This window comes from Tetrahymena thermophila, assembly GCF_000189635.1.
Source record: "Tetrahymena thermophila SB210 genomic scaffold scf_8254652, whole genome shotgun sequence".
NCBI lineage: Eukaryota > Ciliophora > Oligohymenophorea > Hymenostomatida > Tetrahymenidae > Tetrahymena > Tetrahymena thermophila.
Window position 1 is genome coordinate 535,115 of NW_002476420.1, and position 16,077 is coordinate 551,191.

The window sequence follows — 16,077 nt, forward strand, 5'->3', positions numbered from 1 at the left end:
TTAATTAATTTATTTCTTATTATTTGATATTATTTCTTTTTATTTTCCTTACTTACTAATTAACTATATTTTTTTTCTTTAATATTTATAAAGGAATAATCTTATTGGTGACGAAGGTGCATCAAGCTTAGGTTCTGGTTTAGGAAGGTGTACTAATCTCTCAAATTTTACACTTCATCTTTAGTAAAAATAGTTTATTTGTTTTGGATTGTGATATTTTTTATGTAAAAATGAAATTAAAACAATATAAATAACTCATTTAATTTATTTATTACATTTTTTTTCATTTTTTTATTTTGTTTGAGTTTTTTTTTTATTTCTTTGTTAATTTTAATAATTTTTTAAATTAATTAATTAACTTTTTATTATTTAATATTTTTTCCTTCTAACTAACTAATTTAATATATATTTTTTCTTCAATATTTAACAAGCGGAAATGATATTTATGACGAAGGTGCATCATACTTAGGTTCAGGTTTAGGAAAGTGTGCTAATCTCTCAAATTTGACACTTCATCTTTTGTAAAAACAGTTTTGTTTTGAATTTTGATTAGATTTTTATTTGATTTATTTTTATTTATTTATTCTATTTATGTTTTTTTTGTTAAATTTAACTAATTTTTTCATTTTCAAAGTAGTTTTTATATTAATTTCTTATTATTTCATATTTTTTCTTCATTTTTTCCTTCTAACTATTTAACAAGCGGAAATTAAATTTGTGATTAAGGTTCATTAGACTTAGGTTCTGGTTTAGGAAAATGCACCAATCTCTTAACTTTTACACTTAGTCTTGGGTAAATATAGTTTATTCATTTTGGAACGATTTAATTAACTCTTTTAATTAATTTATTAGATTTTATTTGATTTATTTTTCTTTTAAATTTTTATTCTGCTAATCATTTTTATATTAAAAGTTACTACCATAACAATAAATCATCATAATTGAAATTAAAAAGAAAGTTTCTCAAATCAAAAAGATTAATTGTCTTAAATATAGCATTTTGGTGATAAAAAGTGATGAAAAAAGGATGAGAAATTATATAAATATTTGAATAAAAAAATATTATGTATTATTTTATAACCTAAAAAATAGTTAGTTAGTTAGTTAGTTAGTTAGATAGATTTATTTTTATTTTTTTATTTATAAATATCACATTTTGGTAATTTAATAAATAGTTTATTAAACAATAACAAAATTTAACAACTAAATTTACTTAAATAAAATAATTTCTCTAAATTCAGCCCTGAGCTTTAACAAAAACAATAAAAGCTTTTTTTTAATTACTAGCGTCTTACTATACCTTATCAAATTAAATAAATGAGAAGCTTTTATATCAAATATTAATAATAGAAATTAATATTTTTAATACATAAGAAAAAGTTAAATAAAAATTACTATAAATATAAAATATTTATAATTTAAATATTTAGATTTAAATAAAGGTATTTTAAAGTTTTATAGTATAGCAAGACGTCATACAAAAATATAGTGCTTAGCATGCAACTTTTTATCAAATAGATTTTTTAGTTATTTTAAAAAAATCTGATTTTTATATTTTATAATAGAATTATAATAAATAATTAATAATTTAATTTATTATAATTTTAAAAATAAATATTTTTTTTGCTATTAGTAAACAGCTTCATTTTAAAATAGCAAAGTGCTATATATATTCTCATTTATTTATATATTTTTTAAATGATCAATTTGATATGTTTAATCAATCTAGTTAATAAATAAATTTAAGTTAACATATATTAGAAATATAATCATACTAAAATATTTTATAAATAAAAAGAAATTAGGATGATAGAAGAATCTTGCCTTATTAAAATAATCAATTGAATTCTATGAAAATTATAAATTTGTTTATTTCAAATAAGATTAATACCACTTTGTTCTATTTTTATTTAAATTATCTCATTTTCTTATGATAATGAAATTATAAAATTGAGTTTTTGAAGTAGAATTTGAAGAATAAATTCTGATTATTAAATTTAATAAAAGCAAAATTTATACTTATAATTAAATAGATTCGAACTAATTAATAACTTTAATTCAAACCAAGAATTAATTTTTTGAGACTAAAAAAATTAAAAAAGAATAATTAAACAAAACAAAATTATTTATTTATTTGGTTTTTCTTAATAAAATTTATATTTAATGAATGGATTATTTTTATATCAAAAGAGAGGAAGTTCATTTATGTACATTAAAACCTCTAGTTTTAAGTAGAAATCAATCTCAAAGTTAAAGTAACTTGTAAGCAGCTCAAATATTTAATCTATTTTCACACATCTATCTTTATTTGAGGAATTTGTTTAATCAAAACAATGAAATCTTAATTTATAATTAAATATCAGAGCAAAAAATATACTTCTAACTCGAAATTAAAAGAAAAAAACTTTTATTAATTAAAGAAAAAAAAAAGTTAAATATCTAACAATTTTCTTTTTAAAGAATTCTAATAAAAATACAATTGTTAAGTAAAATGAGCAAAAACTATAATAGATTAACTATTTCTTTTTTTATCTTTATGATTGCTTTAAATATCATTTACTGTAGGGATGATATAAGAATGCTTGGTTCAAAACGAGGTGGTGGTAATACATCAAGATCATCATCTACATCAGGTGCTGGTAGCTCAAATTAAAGTGGATCAGGAGGGACTAATTCTACTACTACTGGAGGTAGCTACACAACTAATGACTTAATAATTTAAGTCGTAGTCCCAATAGTAGTTTTTGTTGTTCTTATTTTTCTTATTTGCTTATGTAAGAGGATAAGATTGGCAAAATAAAAAGTAGTAGCAGCTAAAAATATAAAATTTAATAACTAATAATAATAAGACCTGAATAAATAAATGCAGGCATGTAATCCTATTCAATAATAACCTTATAATTAATAGCAATAAGGATTTTATTATCCAAACTAATATGGAGTTAATTAATAATAGCTCTAAGTAAATCAGAATATATCATATTAATAAACCAATTAGGAATAATCTTATTTATACTATTAATAACCAGCTATTTAATAAGCAAGCATTTTGTGATGAAAATCAAAAATAAATTTATTAAGACAAATAGATAGTTAATTTAATAGCAGATTGAAATACTTTATATTTATTCAAATTATTAGTGTCAATTAATAAATTTTTTAACATTTTTTTATATTATTTGATATTTACATTTAGTTTTTTTGAATTTTAATTAATTAGTTTAGATTTTCTATTTTTATAATAGATAAGATACATTAAGATATAGTCAGCATTAATTTATCTTGAATAAATAAATTAAAATCTAATTGCAAATATAATTAAATCTACAATTATTTTTGTCATTAATTAAATAAATAGAAACTCATTAAATTAATATTTGAATTTAAGGTTACTGCCTCTCAAAATTAAATGTGTTAATTAAATTTTAAATAATTGAATAGACTTGAATTGCTTTTTTATTTTTTCTTAAATATTTTTACAATAATTATAAACTAATAATTACATTGTACTTAATTAGAAATCAATTGTAATTTACCATCAAAAAAAGCATACTATTGGAAAAATCAATTATATTGATTAAATATTTACTGAAAATGGATCTTTTTTAGAGAGAAAATGTTTAAATAAATATGATTTAGCTTTATAAAAAAATGTTTAAATAAAATCATAAATAAATAATTAATTAATATTAAAAAAATATATTTTAAGAAAGATTTACTATTTTATTTCAAACTTTCACAAATAAATAGTAAAAAACTATTAAAATTCTCTCCCTTCCATAATTAAGTTTGTTTAATGAGTCTGTCTGGTTAATAAATAAATAACTAAATAAATTAAAGTATATATAATAGAAATATTATCATGCTCAAATATTTATAAATTCAAAATTTTATTTACTTACAAACAAACTATAAAAAGATAGATATTAGAATGTTAGAAAAATATTGTATTTATAAATAATCAATAGAATTCTATGAAAATTATAAAATTTGTTTATTTCGAATAAAATTAATACCACTTTATTCTTACATTGTTTACATTGGATTTTCAAATTATCTCATTTTCTTATGATAATCAATAAGTTATGAAATAATAGTTTTTTTACGATTTATAATTGAATTTTTGTAGTAGAATTTGATGAATAAATTCTGATATTTAAAATTGATTAAAAGCAAAATTTATACTTATAAATAAATGGATTCGAATTAATAATAACTTTAATTAAAACCAAAATTATTTTTTTTTAATTTAATAGAATTCAAATAGAATAATTAAACAAAACAAAATTATTATTTTGGTTGTTTGTTTTTCTTAATAAAATTTATATTTAATGAATGGATCATTTTGATATCAAAAATGAGAGGAAATTAATTTGTATACATTAAAACATCTAGTTTTACATAGAAACATGAATATTAAAGTAACTTGTAAACAGCTCAAATATTTAATCTGTATTCACACATCTTTATTTGAGGAATTTGATTAATCAAAACATTGAAATCTTAATTTGTAATTAAATATCAGAGCAAACAATACTTCTAACTCGAAATTAAAAGAAAAAACTTTTATTAATTAAAGAAAAAAAAAAGTTTAATATCTAACTATTTTCTATTTAAAGGATTCTTATAGAAATATAATTGCTTAGTAAAATGAACATAAATAATAATAGATTAACTATTTCTTTTTTTATCTTTTTGCTTGCTATAAATATCATTTACTGTAGGGATGATATAAGAATACTTGGTTCAAAGAGAGGTAGTAGTATCAGTAGTAGATCAAGATCATCATCTACATCACGTGGCGGCAGTACAAATAATAGTGGATAAGGAGCAAATAACTCTACTATTTCTACGGGAGGTAGCATCTCAAATAAAGACTTAATAATTATAATTGTAATCCCAATAGCAGTTGTTGTTTTTGTTATTTTTCTTATTTGCTTATGTAGGAGAATAAGATTGGCAAAATAAAAAGTAGTAGCTAATAATATTTAATTTACTAACTAATAAGACATGAATAAATAAATGCAGGCATGCAATCCTATTCAGTAAGAACCTAATAATTAATAGCAATAAGTATTTTATTATCCAAACTAATATGGAGTTAATTAATAATAGCTCTAAGTGAATCAGAATATATCATATTAATAAACAAACTAGGAATAATCTTATTTATACTTTTAATAACCAGCTATTTAATAAGCAAGTATATTATGATGAAAAATCAAAAACAAATTAATTAAAACATATAGTTAATTTAATACAAGATTGAAATACTTTATATTTATTCAAATTATTAAATTATTAGTGTCAATATGGAAATTTTTTTTAACATTTATATATTTTATAAAACGAATTTCTAAAAAAAACATATTTTATTTTGATATTAAAACGTGCTTTTTGTTTTATTGAATTTTGATTAGTTTAAATTTCAATTTTAATAAAACATAAGATAGATACATTAAGATATAGTCAGAATTAATTTATATTGAATAAATAAATTAAATCTAATTTGCAAATATAATTAAATCTACTTATTTTTGTCATTATTTAAATAGAAACTTACTTGTTAAATTAATATTTATATTAAAGATACTGCCTCTCAAAATTAAATGAGTTAATTAAATTATAAATACATTGAATAGACTTGATTTGTTTTTTATTTTTCTAAAATATATTCACAATAATTATAAACTATTAATTTCATCATATTTAATTAGAAATCAATAATAATTTATAATCACAAAAGTATTTTTATGGTACTAGTAAACAATTGGAAAAATTAACTATGTTGATTAGATATATATTGACTGAAACTGGCTCTTTTTTACAGAAAATTTTAAATAAAATTATATAGCTTTATAGCTTTATAAAAAAATGTAAAAATAGTTCATAAATAAATATTTAAAATATATATTTTATGAATGATTTGCAATTTTATCTCAAACTTCCACAAACAAACAAACAAATAGTAAAAAAACTATTAAAACTATCTCCCGTATTCTTTAATCGTTTTTGTTATAAATATATATTGAAATAAATTAATTTAATAAATTTTATTAATTATCATTGATTAATCTGTAAACTAAAATAATCTGTAATATAAAATAATAAATATTTCAAGAACTTGAGTGGTTATTCAAAGATTTTAATTTTATTAACTTGTCCAAGTATAAATACTCGAAATTCGTTTTAATAGGAATAAAAAATTTTATTTAATATCCTCTAAAAAAATATAAAGGTATTTTAATTAAATTTCTTATCTAAAGCAAATTATTATTTAAATACTTTATCAAAAAATAAAAATGAAAAAAATATTACAATTTTTAACTCTATTTTTGATATTCACTGAAGTTATTTGTACTTTTTCTTAAGCAGTTAATAACAGATAGAGAAATCTATTATCCTCAGCTAGTAGATCCTCAGGTTCAAGAAGTACTAGTAGCAATCGAGGAAGTGGAGGAGGAGGAAGTAGTAGTAGTAATAGTTCAACAAGTTCTGGAGGCCTTTCTACAGGTGCTGCAATTGCTCTTTATGTCTGTGTCCCAGTTGGATTTTGTTTGATTGTTACTTTAATTACTATTGTTTGTAGAAGGTATAACGCTTAAAAAGTAAAAAAGCAATAAGAATAGGTTCAATAAAATTTATAATTTAATAAATAAAATGCTTTTTAACAGATGTGTTAAGTGAACTAAAATATAGGATAATCAGCTTTTTATCTCTAAGGACAAACTAATCCTACTAATTATTAATAACCTTAGCAGTACTAATTCTAAGTATATCCAAATTAAAATAATTAAAGCTATTTTTGATTTGAAAATCGGTATCTTTCAAAATAGCAGAAATTTGCAATAATAAATTATTTTATTTATAATTTTATATTGGTTATTTTTGTTAAAAAAATTATTATTAAAACTAATATTTAGCTATTTATTTTAATATACTTATTTGATAAAAAGCTATGATAAAATTTTCTGTTTTAAATCAAATTAATAAAATATTTCATTTTTTTTTGATAATTTTCGATAAAATAAAATTTAGCGATGTTTTTTGTGCATTAGTTTTTTTTATAAAGAGATGGTAATTTCTATAATTGAATCATTTTTCATGAAATATGGTGATTTCAGACTCAAAAAATTCAATTAATTTTAATATTCAAGAATAATCAATCCCACCTCTTTTTTTAAACAAATAGTAATACTGATAAAAATATTTAAGTATAATAAATAAATAATTAAATTAATTTTATTTTCTTTTTAGATAATTTTTACATCTAAATAAACAAACAAATAATTAGATAAAATTTGAGTTAGCCATATTAATATTTAATTTTAGATAAAGAAATTAATATCTTGGAAACTAAATTAATATTATTAAATTATTAATTTATTTAGAAATAGAAATTTATATCACTTAATTAGAGTAAGTTGTAAACTGAGGAAATATGTAATTTTTTCCTCTATTATCTTGACGATTTCTTAATTAAAAATCTAAATTTTTTGATAAATAAAAATCATCTTGGAATAAATCTAACTCGAATTTGATAGCATTTAAAACCAATTTTAAGGAAAAACTAAATATTATAAAATTTTATTTACAATTAAATAAATATATAAAAATAAGAAAAATAATAATAATATTTCTTAAAATGAGTTAAAATTATAAGAGGCTGGCTTTTATTTTTCTGGTTATCATGTTTGCTATTAATTAAGCTTATTGTATAGAAGCTAGAAGAAATCTTAGTTCAAAAAGAGTTAGTAGTCGTAGCAGTAGTAGTAGATCAAGATCTTCATCTAGCTCAGGTAGTGGTTCAAGTGGGTCAGGAGGTAGCACCTCTGATACAGCTTTAATTCTTGCTATAGTGATCCCTGTAACAGTGGTTGTTATTATCATTTTTTTAGTTTGCTTATGCAGAAGATACAGAATGGCTTAATAAAAAATTGGATCACTGAATAATTTCTAACTTAATTAATAGTAAAATATGAATTAATAAATGCAGGCCTTAAATCCTATTCAACCAAATCCTTTTAGTTAATAATAATAAGTATTTAATTGTCCAGATTAATATGGAATAAACTAATAATAATAACTTTAAGTGATACAATAAACCCCTTATTAGTAAAACATTAAGTAATAACCTTAAATATACTTTTAGTAGCCAGTTATATAATAAGCAAGCGTTTTATGATAAAAATTACATGTATTCATTAACTAATTTTGTAATCATATCACATTTATTTGTATTCTTTGATATATTCTTGCATAATTTATTAATATTTATTTTTAGAATCTTTATGAAGCAGAAATCATAATAATTTTTATGAATTTTGAAAAAATGCAAATTTTATATTAAAAACTTAATTAACAACACTTTTTTTTAAAGAAAATATATTTTGATGCCATAAATATAGCCTTTTAAATATGTATGACAAAAGTAAAATTTATAGACTTCCTTACAATTAACTAAAGTATTTTGATAGGGCTTTATATTGATTTATCATAGATTTTTTTAGAGATATAGAATCATAATTTTAGTAGAAGAATGTAAGCTATCAAAATATAATTTATAGATTGTAAACGTCATTCCAATTTGATATGGAATTTAATTCTTTACCATAAATTTATTTGTAATCATTAAAAACCAAATTCTTAATTTATAAAAGTTTCTCGAATTTAATTTGGATTATATTTAGTTATTATTTATTTTACCATGAAATTTATTAAAGAGATAAATTCAATATCAGCTTGAAGAATGAATGAACATTAATCAAATTTAAAGTTTATAAATGTTTCTCGAATTTAATATGGGCTTTATTTAAATAAATATTCATTTACCATTCGCATGATTGAAGAGATAAGCTATAATACTTCTTAAAAAGGAAATATAGAAAGAAAAATATTTCTCAAATACAAAATTTCTTTCTTCAATATATATGGTAAGAAAGATTAAGATCTCAATTTAATTACCAAAATTAAGTATGTAATTATCTAATTAAATAATTCAGCGCATATATTAAATAAAAACTAAATCTAATATTTTTTAAATATAAGAATCACTAAAATCTAAATAATTTTGGACACGTAGACTTAAAAAAAAATACTTTTATGCCATCTTTTTAAATAAAATCATAAATAATCAATCATATACATTTTTCATAAATTTTCATGAAATATAATTTACAATTTTTACTTTAGATTAATAAAAGTAGGTGATTTTCTCTTTATCATATAAAATTAAGTGGTTAATACTTTAGTGGGAATTGAAAGTATCGATTTTATCAAAAAATGATTAGAAATCAATTATCAAATTTAAATTTGTTTCGATTTTCGATTTACATTTTAAATCGAAACTTTAGATTCTTCCTTTAATTTCCAAAATTGACACATTCGATTGCCATATCTAGTTAGTGAGTGATGCTAAATTAAAATTTTTTGAGCGTTTTTAAAAAAAAAGATTCTTATTATTTTTTAAGTAATTAATTATGATAACATTTTTAATTCAATTTGTTTATGCTTAGATTTCTTTTACATTTACCATAAAAAAGTTTATTTTATAATAGCTAATTGAAGCACTAAAATTTTATTTTATTAATATCTTTTTATTTTTCTATATTTATTTTTAATATTTAAATCTTTTTTAGTAGATTAATCTATCTATGGTAAATATTTATTTAAGAAACTAACAAATCAATTTGATATTATAGATGATCTTTGTTATTACTTTTTAAAATTATTAACTTGGAGTTTTTGATTTAACTATTAATAAAGAAAGTATAAATCTTTAGAATTTTATTAAATACAAAATTTTACAACCTTATTACAATATGAAATAAAAATTAGCTGAAAGATGATCATTTAAATTTAAAATTAAAATATTGTAATAAGTCTTTCTATAAAGTAAAGTTAAAAAAAATAATTAAGAATATAAAAGTGTTAAGTTTTAAATGAGTACCAATTAGATTTATAATTTTTATGGTGCATCCTTATTTTTTGACATTTTAATACAAATCAAGAAATTAATTTTATGAATAATTTTTTTCTTCCACCTTTTAACTGCAAAGTTTAAGATCAAAATTAATAATTTAAATCTAAATTAATTAAATTTTTTAAAAAGTTTACAAATATTATTCTTGATTTATTTGTTTAGAAAAGTTTGGAAAACAAAAAATTTTTTTCAACAAAAACATTTCAAAAATAAATACTAATAAATATTATTATTTACGTAAAGCTTCTTTTCATTATTAAAACTAACATTTTTAATTATAGTAACAATTTTAATTAAATTAAATTTAATTTATTTTTATAAAACAATAAATGAATATTGATTTTAAAAGTTTATTTTTTTAGAAATTTTTATTAATTTTTGTTAATAAATAAACTAAAAAATTAAATAAATAAATATATTAAAACTTCAAATCAAATTTTTTCAAAGAATGCATTAAGTTTAGGCACTTCATTAATAGACTTCACCAATCACTTGACTTTAACATTAAATCTTAGATAAAATTACTTTATATAGAAATCTTTCTAGGCATTTAAAGTTATATATAGATAGGAAATTGTTATAAAAATATACTTACTTTTTACTTTAAAGTTGCTTGTGAGATTATCATTTATTATTTTCTTTTAATTTCAAATAAAAGTTTTTTAGAATATTAATCTATATGTAAATAAGAAAAGATTTAATCAAATTAATGACGGAAGAGTTTCAGAATTATTGATTTTTAATATTAATTTCATGTAAAATAACTTTAATTGCTAATATTGATATTTTTAATTAATTATTTTATGAATTAATATATGAAACAGACAGATACATAATTATTTTTCTTTTAAATAAATTCAAATATATAAATTTATTTTGAATTAAGAATATTCCAAAAGCAACCATTAATAGGATATTTTATTTTTGAAAATTTTAATTTATCATTTAATTTTACTTTTACTTTATTAATTTATTTTTTTCTGTATTTAAAGAAGAAATTAAATTGGTGAAATTGGAGCTTAAAATATAGTATTTGTTTTTATAAAATTTCTCAACCTCTCAAATTTGACATCTGAAATTAGGTAAATAATTTATTGTTAAATTATGATTGACGAATCAATTCTATTTTTTATTAAAAATTTTTTTGGCAAAAAATAATAATATAATCTTAATGAAGAGATAATAATATTGTTAAAAAATAATATTCTTAAAATGATGGAGTTAGTTATCTAAAAATTTAATACTTGAATAAATGGTTATTCTTTTTTAATTATTTCAAAGATCATTAAAAATACGAAAATAAAATATTTTTTTTTTAATATTTAATAAAAGCTTTTAAAAATATGAAATATATTTATTAATATTATTTTATTTTATTTATTATTAAAAAAAAAATAAAGAAAGATATTTGGCGATGTTTGTTTAAATATTTTGAAATATTTGACTTAATATTTTTCACTTTTAATTAAAAATTATGATAAATTTATATAGATTATTTGTTTTCTTCAAAATTGTTTTTAAATTGTGTAAAATAATTATGTATTTTGTATATTTAAAAATTATTAAAATAAATTTACGGATTAAATGATTAATGATTTTATTATTTTTGTAGAAAACAGTATTTTGTTACTAACATATGTTTATTATTTTAAGATTTCAGATTTTATTTATTTATACATATTTAAACCCCTTTTTATGGATGAGAAAAAAATAACAAAAACAAAAAACTAATGGCTATTGAGGATTTTAAATTTTATTTCAATCAAGCTAATTAATTTTGTCCACAAAAATCGTAATTGATTTCATATTTAAAAGAATAAAATATGATAAATATTTATTATTATGTAGCAGTTATTATAAATAAAAACATAATGGAAGATAAAAATTAGATATACGTTAATATGTTTATTCAAAAGTGGTTTGTTGGATTTGAAACAAAATCTTTTATTATATATATATATATATCTTTAAAACCGTTGGTTTATAGCTTGTTTTATTAAAATGAGTAAATGAGCTACTAATCCATACATAAATCAGTCAATTATTAATTTATTTATATTTTATTTTATTTTGAAGATTCCCCTTTAAAATTTTCAAATTATAAAAAAAGAAATCTTGGTTTTTGCTGCTTAGGCTATTCTTATTTAATTCGTTGATTTTTGAGATGAAGGATGATTAAAAGTAAAGCCTTCAAAAGTGAATGAAGTTATTATATAGTGAATTTATAAATGTTCAATAATTATCTTTATATTTTTAGTATTGCGAATGATAAGCAACAACTATATTTTGTTAAAATAATTAAAATCTTAAGGAAAAAAAAAGAAATTATTCAATTAATTAATAACAGCAACAATCAATCAACCAGCAATAAGAATAATAAATAATAAATATATAAAAATAGGTTTAGGAGTTAATTATTTGTATTTATTAGCTTTCTCCCATGAATTATCAGTATTTGCCTCAGCCTAGCCAAAAGTTAAATAGTGTAATTAATTACTTTTTGTATGAAGTTTCTTAAAATTATTTTCTCTACGTTTTGGACAGTTAAAAGTCAATATCATTGAAATTACTCTATGCATTATTCACTTTAATAACTTTGCATTTTAACAAAAAGGGATAAATTAAATAGTTTCAAAATAGCCAACCTGTAGGAAGCAATCACTAAAATAGCTATATTTAGGATTTAAATTAATGCAAAGAACATCCAAATGAGTTAATAACTAATTTTTGCAGCTGCTTAGAGTGCTTAAAGCCTCTTTGTCCAGAATGTGTGACTATCCATAACCAACAGCATAAATAGCAAAGAACATATGCAGAAATCGAAACCATTCGTAGCGTTAAATAAAGATGCGAAACAAAGCTTCTAAGTGCTGTTAATTTATTAGAATAGTAAATAAATAACTGCGAAAGAGCTCTTTCTGTTCCTGAAGGATCTTTGGATGATAACATTTAAATGCTAAGACGTTATAGGAAAAGAATAGATGATGTGATTGATACACATTTTAAGACAATAGAAGAATAAATAGTACAAAATATGAAAGAGTTAAAAACAAGAATAACAAATTTCGAGCCTACGTTTGCTAAAATGAAGTAAATGTTTAAATTTGTTATTTTTTTTGTTAAATTTTTGAAGAAATAAAAACAAGTTAATATAAATTCGTATAAAATATTGTTAAGCAAAGTATTTTATAATAAACTAGTTAATCTATTGATTGATGTACGGTATTAAATTAAGCAAAAATAAATAAATATTAAAATATTCGAAAATATTAAAATATCCATCACAATAATTTTGAGAAATTTTGAATACATTTTAACTGAAAAACTCAAAACAAATTTTAATTGGAACTTGGACAGATATTTAACTTAAGCATAAATATTTAATTCAATTCAATGCATTTAGCAAATTTATTTTTAAAATATTTTTGAATAAAATAGAATAATAAAATTTACTTTCATTTAAATAATTTATTTTTGACAATTTTAAATTTTAATTATTTTTTTGAATGAAATAGGCAAGTCATTACAGAGTTTTAGAGTTTATGTTAGCTTTTAAATTCAAATGATTATGTTGATATTGTTCAAAAAATATGTTAAATGGATGTATAGCATATTATAGCAAAGCACAAAGGAGAGATAAATAAAATAGCCTCTTCATTAAGTTATGAGTGCTTACTCCCAAAATTGGATGACGCTCGCGTTTATTATCTCGTTGAGGAGTTAGAGAGAGTTGTATCTGTTAGAGTTGCTGATGTGTAAGATTAGCTTTAGATGAATTAATTTGCATAGAACAGTACATAGAAATCTCCTTAAAAATACTCTCCATAGTAAAATATATCTATGAAGTAGTCCAACACAAATTATAATCCTTAGCAATAGCAAATTTATTAAAATAATAACATAAGTATAAACCATTCAAAATCAGGTTAGCAATTTTAAAGTATTCAAAATGATAACGAGTCTTAAAGATAATTTGTTTCAGCCAATTAATCGTAGCAGTAAAAGTACCAACAACAACAACAACTTTAAAATTAAATGATTTAGAATGAAATTTTTCAAATAACTGCTAACGATTACTTTGATAAGAAGTCTCTGAGAAAGTTCTTGCATTTCTTTTAGAACGATGACAATAAATTACATTATATAGATTTAACTGAGTTAGATAATTATGATTTAAAGGAAACGGCAAAATCGAGTAATCCTAGCAATTTATCTAGTAAAAGAGTGGCAGGGATTGATCAAATTTATAACATTGTAACAATTGATCTTAAAATATCATTTAGAATACCTTCATTCCACAAATCTATAGCTACTCCTATTGGAGAGCTATTTCTTACAGGAGGAACTATACCTGATGGTCAAATGAATAAGAGTGGCTGGATTTACCAATATGATTGGTAAAATTAGAGTCTCATATAGCTTTCCAGCATGAATCATCCTCGTAGTTCACATGGTATAGCATATTTAGCAGGTAAAATTTATGTCGTAGGAGGTTACGAACACAAACATGTTATGACTAAAAGATGTGAAAGATTTAATCTATTGACTAAAAAGTGGGAAATGATATCTAATTTGAACTACGCTGCAACATCTTTGTCCTTGTGCAGCTTCAATGGAAGGTATCTCTTCAAATTTGGAGGAATAGGAGAAGGATATGACAATCATCTCCTTAGTCCATATATAGAAAGGTATGATCAATTAACAGATTCTTGGGAGGTGATTGATCCTAAGCTAAGTTAAGTTCATAAATTGAATAAGATAGGATTCAACTTTGGTCTGCTAAGTACATCTGCCTCAATATAAATAAACAAAACAGATATATTTGTTTTTGGTGGTTATCACGAAGATAATTCTGGATCAAACTAATCCTTTATTTTATAAGTTATTGATGAAGATTAAAATTAGAATGATGAAGAAGAAAAAGGTTACGATGATTAACAACATTAATACGATTACTAGGGATAGAATTAAATGTATAAAAACGAGGTTTCTTCTTAGTATTTTATAAAAAACATTAATTCTAAGCTTCTCCCTAATTCAGAAGCATTTTGGAATAACGTGCCAATAATCTTTAACAAAAAGGTGTATGCTCTTTAAAACATAGCAGGAGAAAATTCAGATAATTGCCTTGAAAATGAAAGAAAAATATTAGCTTTTAATGAACGTGAATGGAAAGCTCTAAATTGAGAGAATGTAAATTTGGTGTTTTTGACTGAAATAAATCCAGAAATTAAAAACCCAAACCAAAGAAAGAAGTTTTTTAAATTTCTGAATAAAATTTATTAAAAAACAATTAAATTTTGAATAAACTACAAAAAAATGCATCTATCTATCTATATGCGCCATCCTATTTATTACAATCTTAGGGTTTTTGTGCTATAATATTTCTAAATTAAAACTATATAAGTAGATATTCAAGCAGATTGATTATTATAATAATTTGCCAAAATCAACAATAATTAATTAATTAAATAAATAAATTAATATTAAAAATCTAGTTGTAATTTTCTTAAAATTCAGTTAGTTAATTAAGTCAGCGTATGTTATTTATGTACATATTATATTCATTTTATTTTTAAAAACTTATAACGATATTATTTGATTGATAACCTTTTTATTATTTTGGGTCAAATAAATATTTTTGGTAATATTTAAATTTTTTTTACTTTAGAATGGAATAAATACAAAATTTATAAAAATTATTATTTGTCAAGTTGAAAAAAGTAAAAACTTAAAGATTTAAAAAAATATAATTGTGGTTTAATTGGTTTAACAAATCTTTAAATTCTCATTAATATATTTTATTATTAAAACAAGCAAATAAATAAATGCTTTTTTAAAATTAGTATACGAAGCTTTTTTAAGTTTTCAATAATTTTAAAAATGAAAAAATTAAGGATTTTACTTTTATAAACTCAATTTTTCTAAATAAAATATTAATAATTTTATAATTAGTATTTTATGAAAATATCCCTTTTATTTCTTTGATATTCTTTTGTTTAGTTTTTTAAAATGTTTAATTTTTAGCTTAGAAAAGAAAGAAAATTTATAACAAATTCTTATAATTTTCTTCATTCAAATAAATAAATAATATT

General features: G+C 20.0%; 6 protein-coding genes across 6 annotated transcripts in view; all 6 read left to right on the forward strand. All coding sequences in view use genetic code 6, as the record gives it.

Annotated features, from left to right (window-relative positions):
• Nucleotides 1–27, forward strand: part of TTHERM_000382456 (hypothetical protein) — a gene marked incomplete at both ends in the record, with an annotated part of 1,946 nt that extends 1,919 nt beyond the window's left edge. The window contains one exon of the mRNA XM_012797533.1: nt 1–27. This exon is cut by the window's left edge and continues 181 nt beyond it. Coding sequence (XP_012652987.1) covers nt 1–27 — 27 coding nt within the window.
• A 2,206-nt stretch (nt 28–2,233) lies between these two features.
• TTHERM_00383450 (transmembrane protein, putative) lies at nt 2,234–3,055 on the forward strand (the record flags this gene model as incomplete). Its single annotated transcript, XM_001015530.2, has 1 exon — nt 2,234–3,055. Exon 1 carries the CDS (start codon nt 2,492–2,494, stop codon nt 3,053–3,055), a length of 564 nt encoding a protein of 187 aa, XP_001015530.1. The 5' UTR covers nt 2,234–2,491.
• A 1,502-nt stretch (nt 3,056–4,557) lies between these two features.
• On the forward strand, nt 4,558–5,214 carry TTHERM_00383460 (transmembrane protein, putative; the record flags this gene model as incomplete). Its single annotated transcript, XM_001015531.2, has 1 exon — nt 4,558–5,214. Exon 1 carries the CDS (start codon nt 4,651–4,653, stop codon nt 5,212–5,214), a length of 564 nt encoding a protein of 187 aa, XP_001015531.1. The 5' UTR covers nt 4,558–4,650.
• Nucleotides 5,215–6,302: 1,088 nt separating this feature from the next.
• On the forward strand, nt 6,303–6,809 carry TTHERM_000383469 (transmembrane protein, putative; the record flags this gene model as incomplete). Its single annotated transcript, XM_012797534.1, has 1 exon — nt 6,303–6,809. The coding sequence occupies one exon, from the start codon at nt 6,303–6,305 to the stop codon at nt 6,807–6,809; it is 507 nt and encodes a 168-aa protein (XP_012652988.1).
• An 824-nt stretch (nt 6,810–7,633) lies between these two features.
• TTHERM_00383470 (transmembrane protein, putative) lies at nt 7,634–8,185 on the forward strand (the record flags this gene model as incomplete). Its single annotated transcript, XM_001015532.2, has 1 exon — nt 7,634–8,185. Exon 1 carries the CDS (start codon nt 7,646–7,648, stop codon nt 8,183–8,185), a length of 540 nt encoding a protein of 179 aa, XP_001015532.2. The 5' UTR covers nt 7,634–7,645.
• A 4,237-nt stretch (nt 8,186–12,422) lies between these two features.
• On the forward strand, nt 12,423–15,169 carry TTHERM_00383490 (kelch motif protein; the record flags this gene model as incomplete). The annotated part of the gene is made up of 3 exons (XM_001015534.2): nt 12,423–12,467; nt 12,597–13,072; nt 13,498–15,169. The coding sequence occupies 3 exons, from the start codon at nt 12,423–12,425 to the stop codon at nt 15,167–15,169; spliced, it is 2,193 nt and encodes a 730-aa protein (XP_001015534.2).
• Between the last annotated feature and the right edge of the window lie 908 nt (nt 15,170–16,077).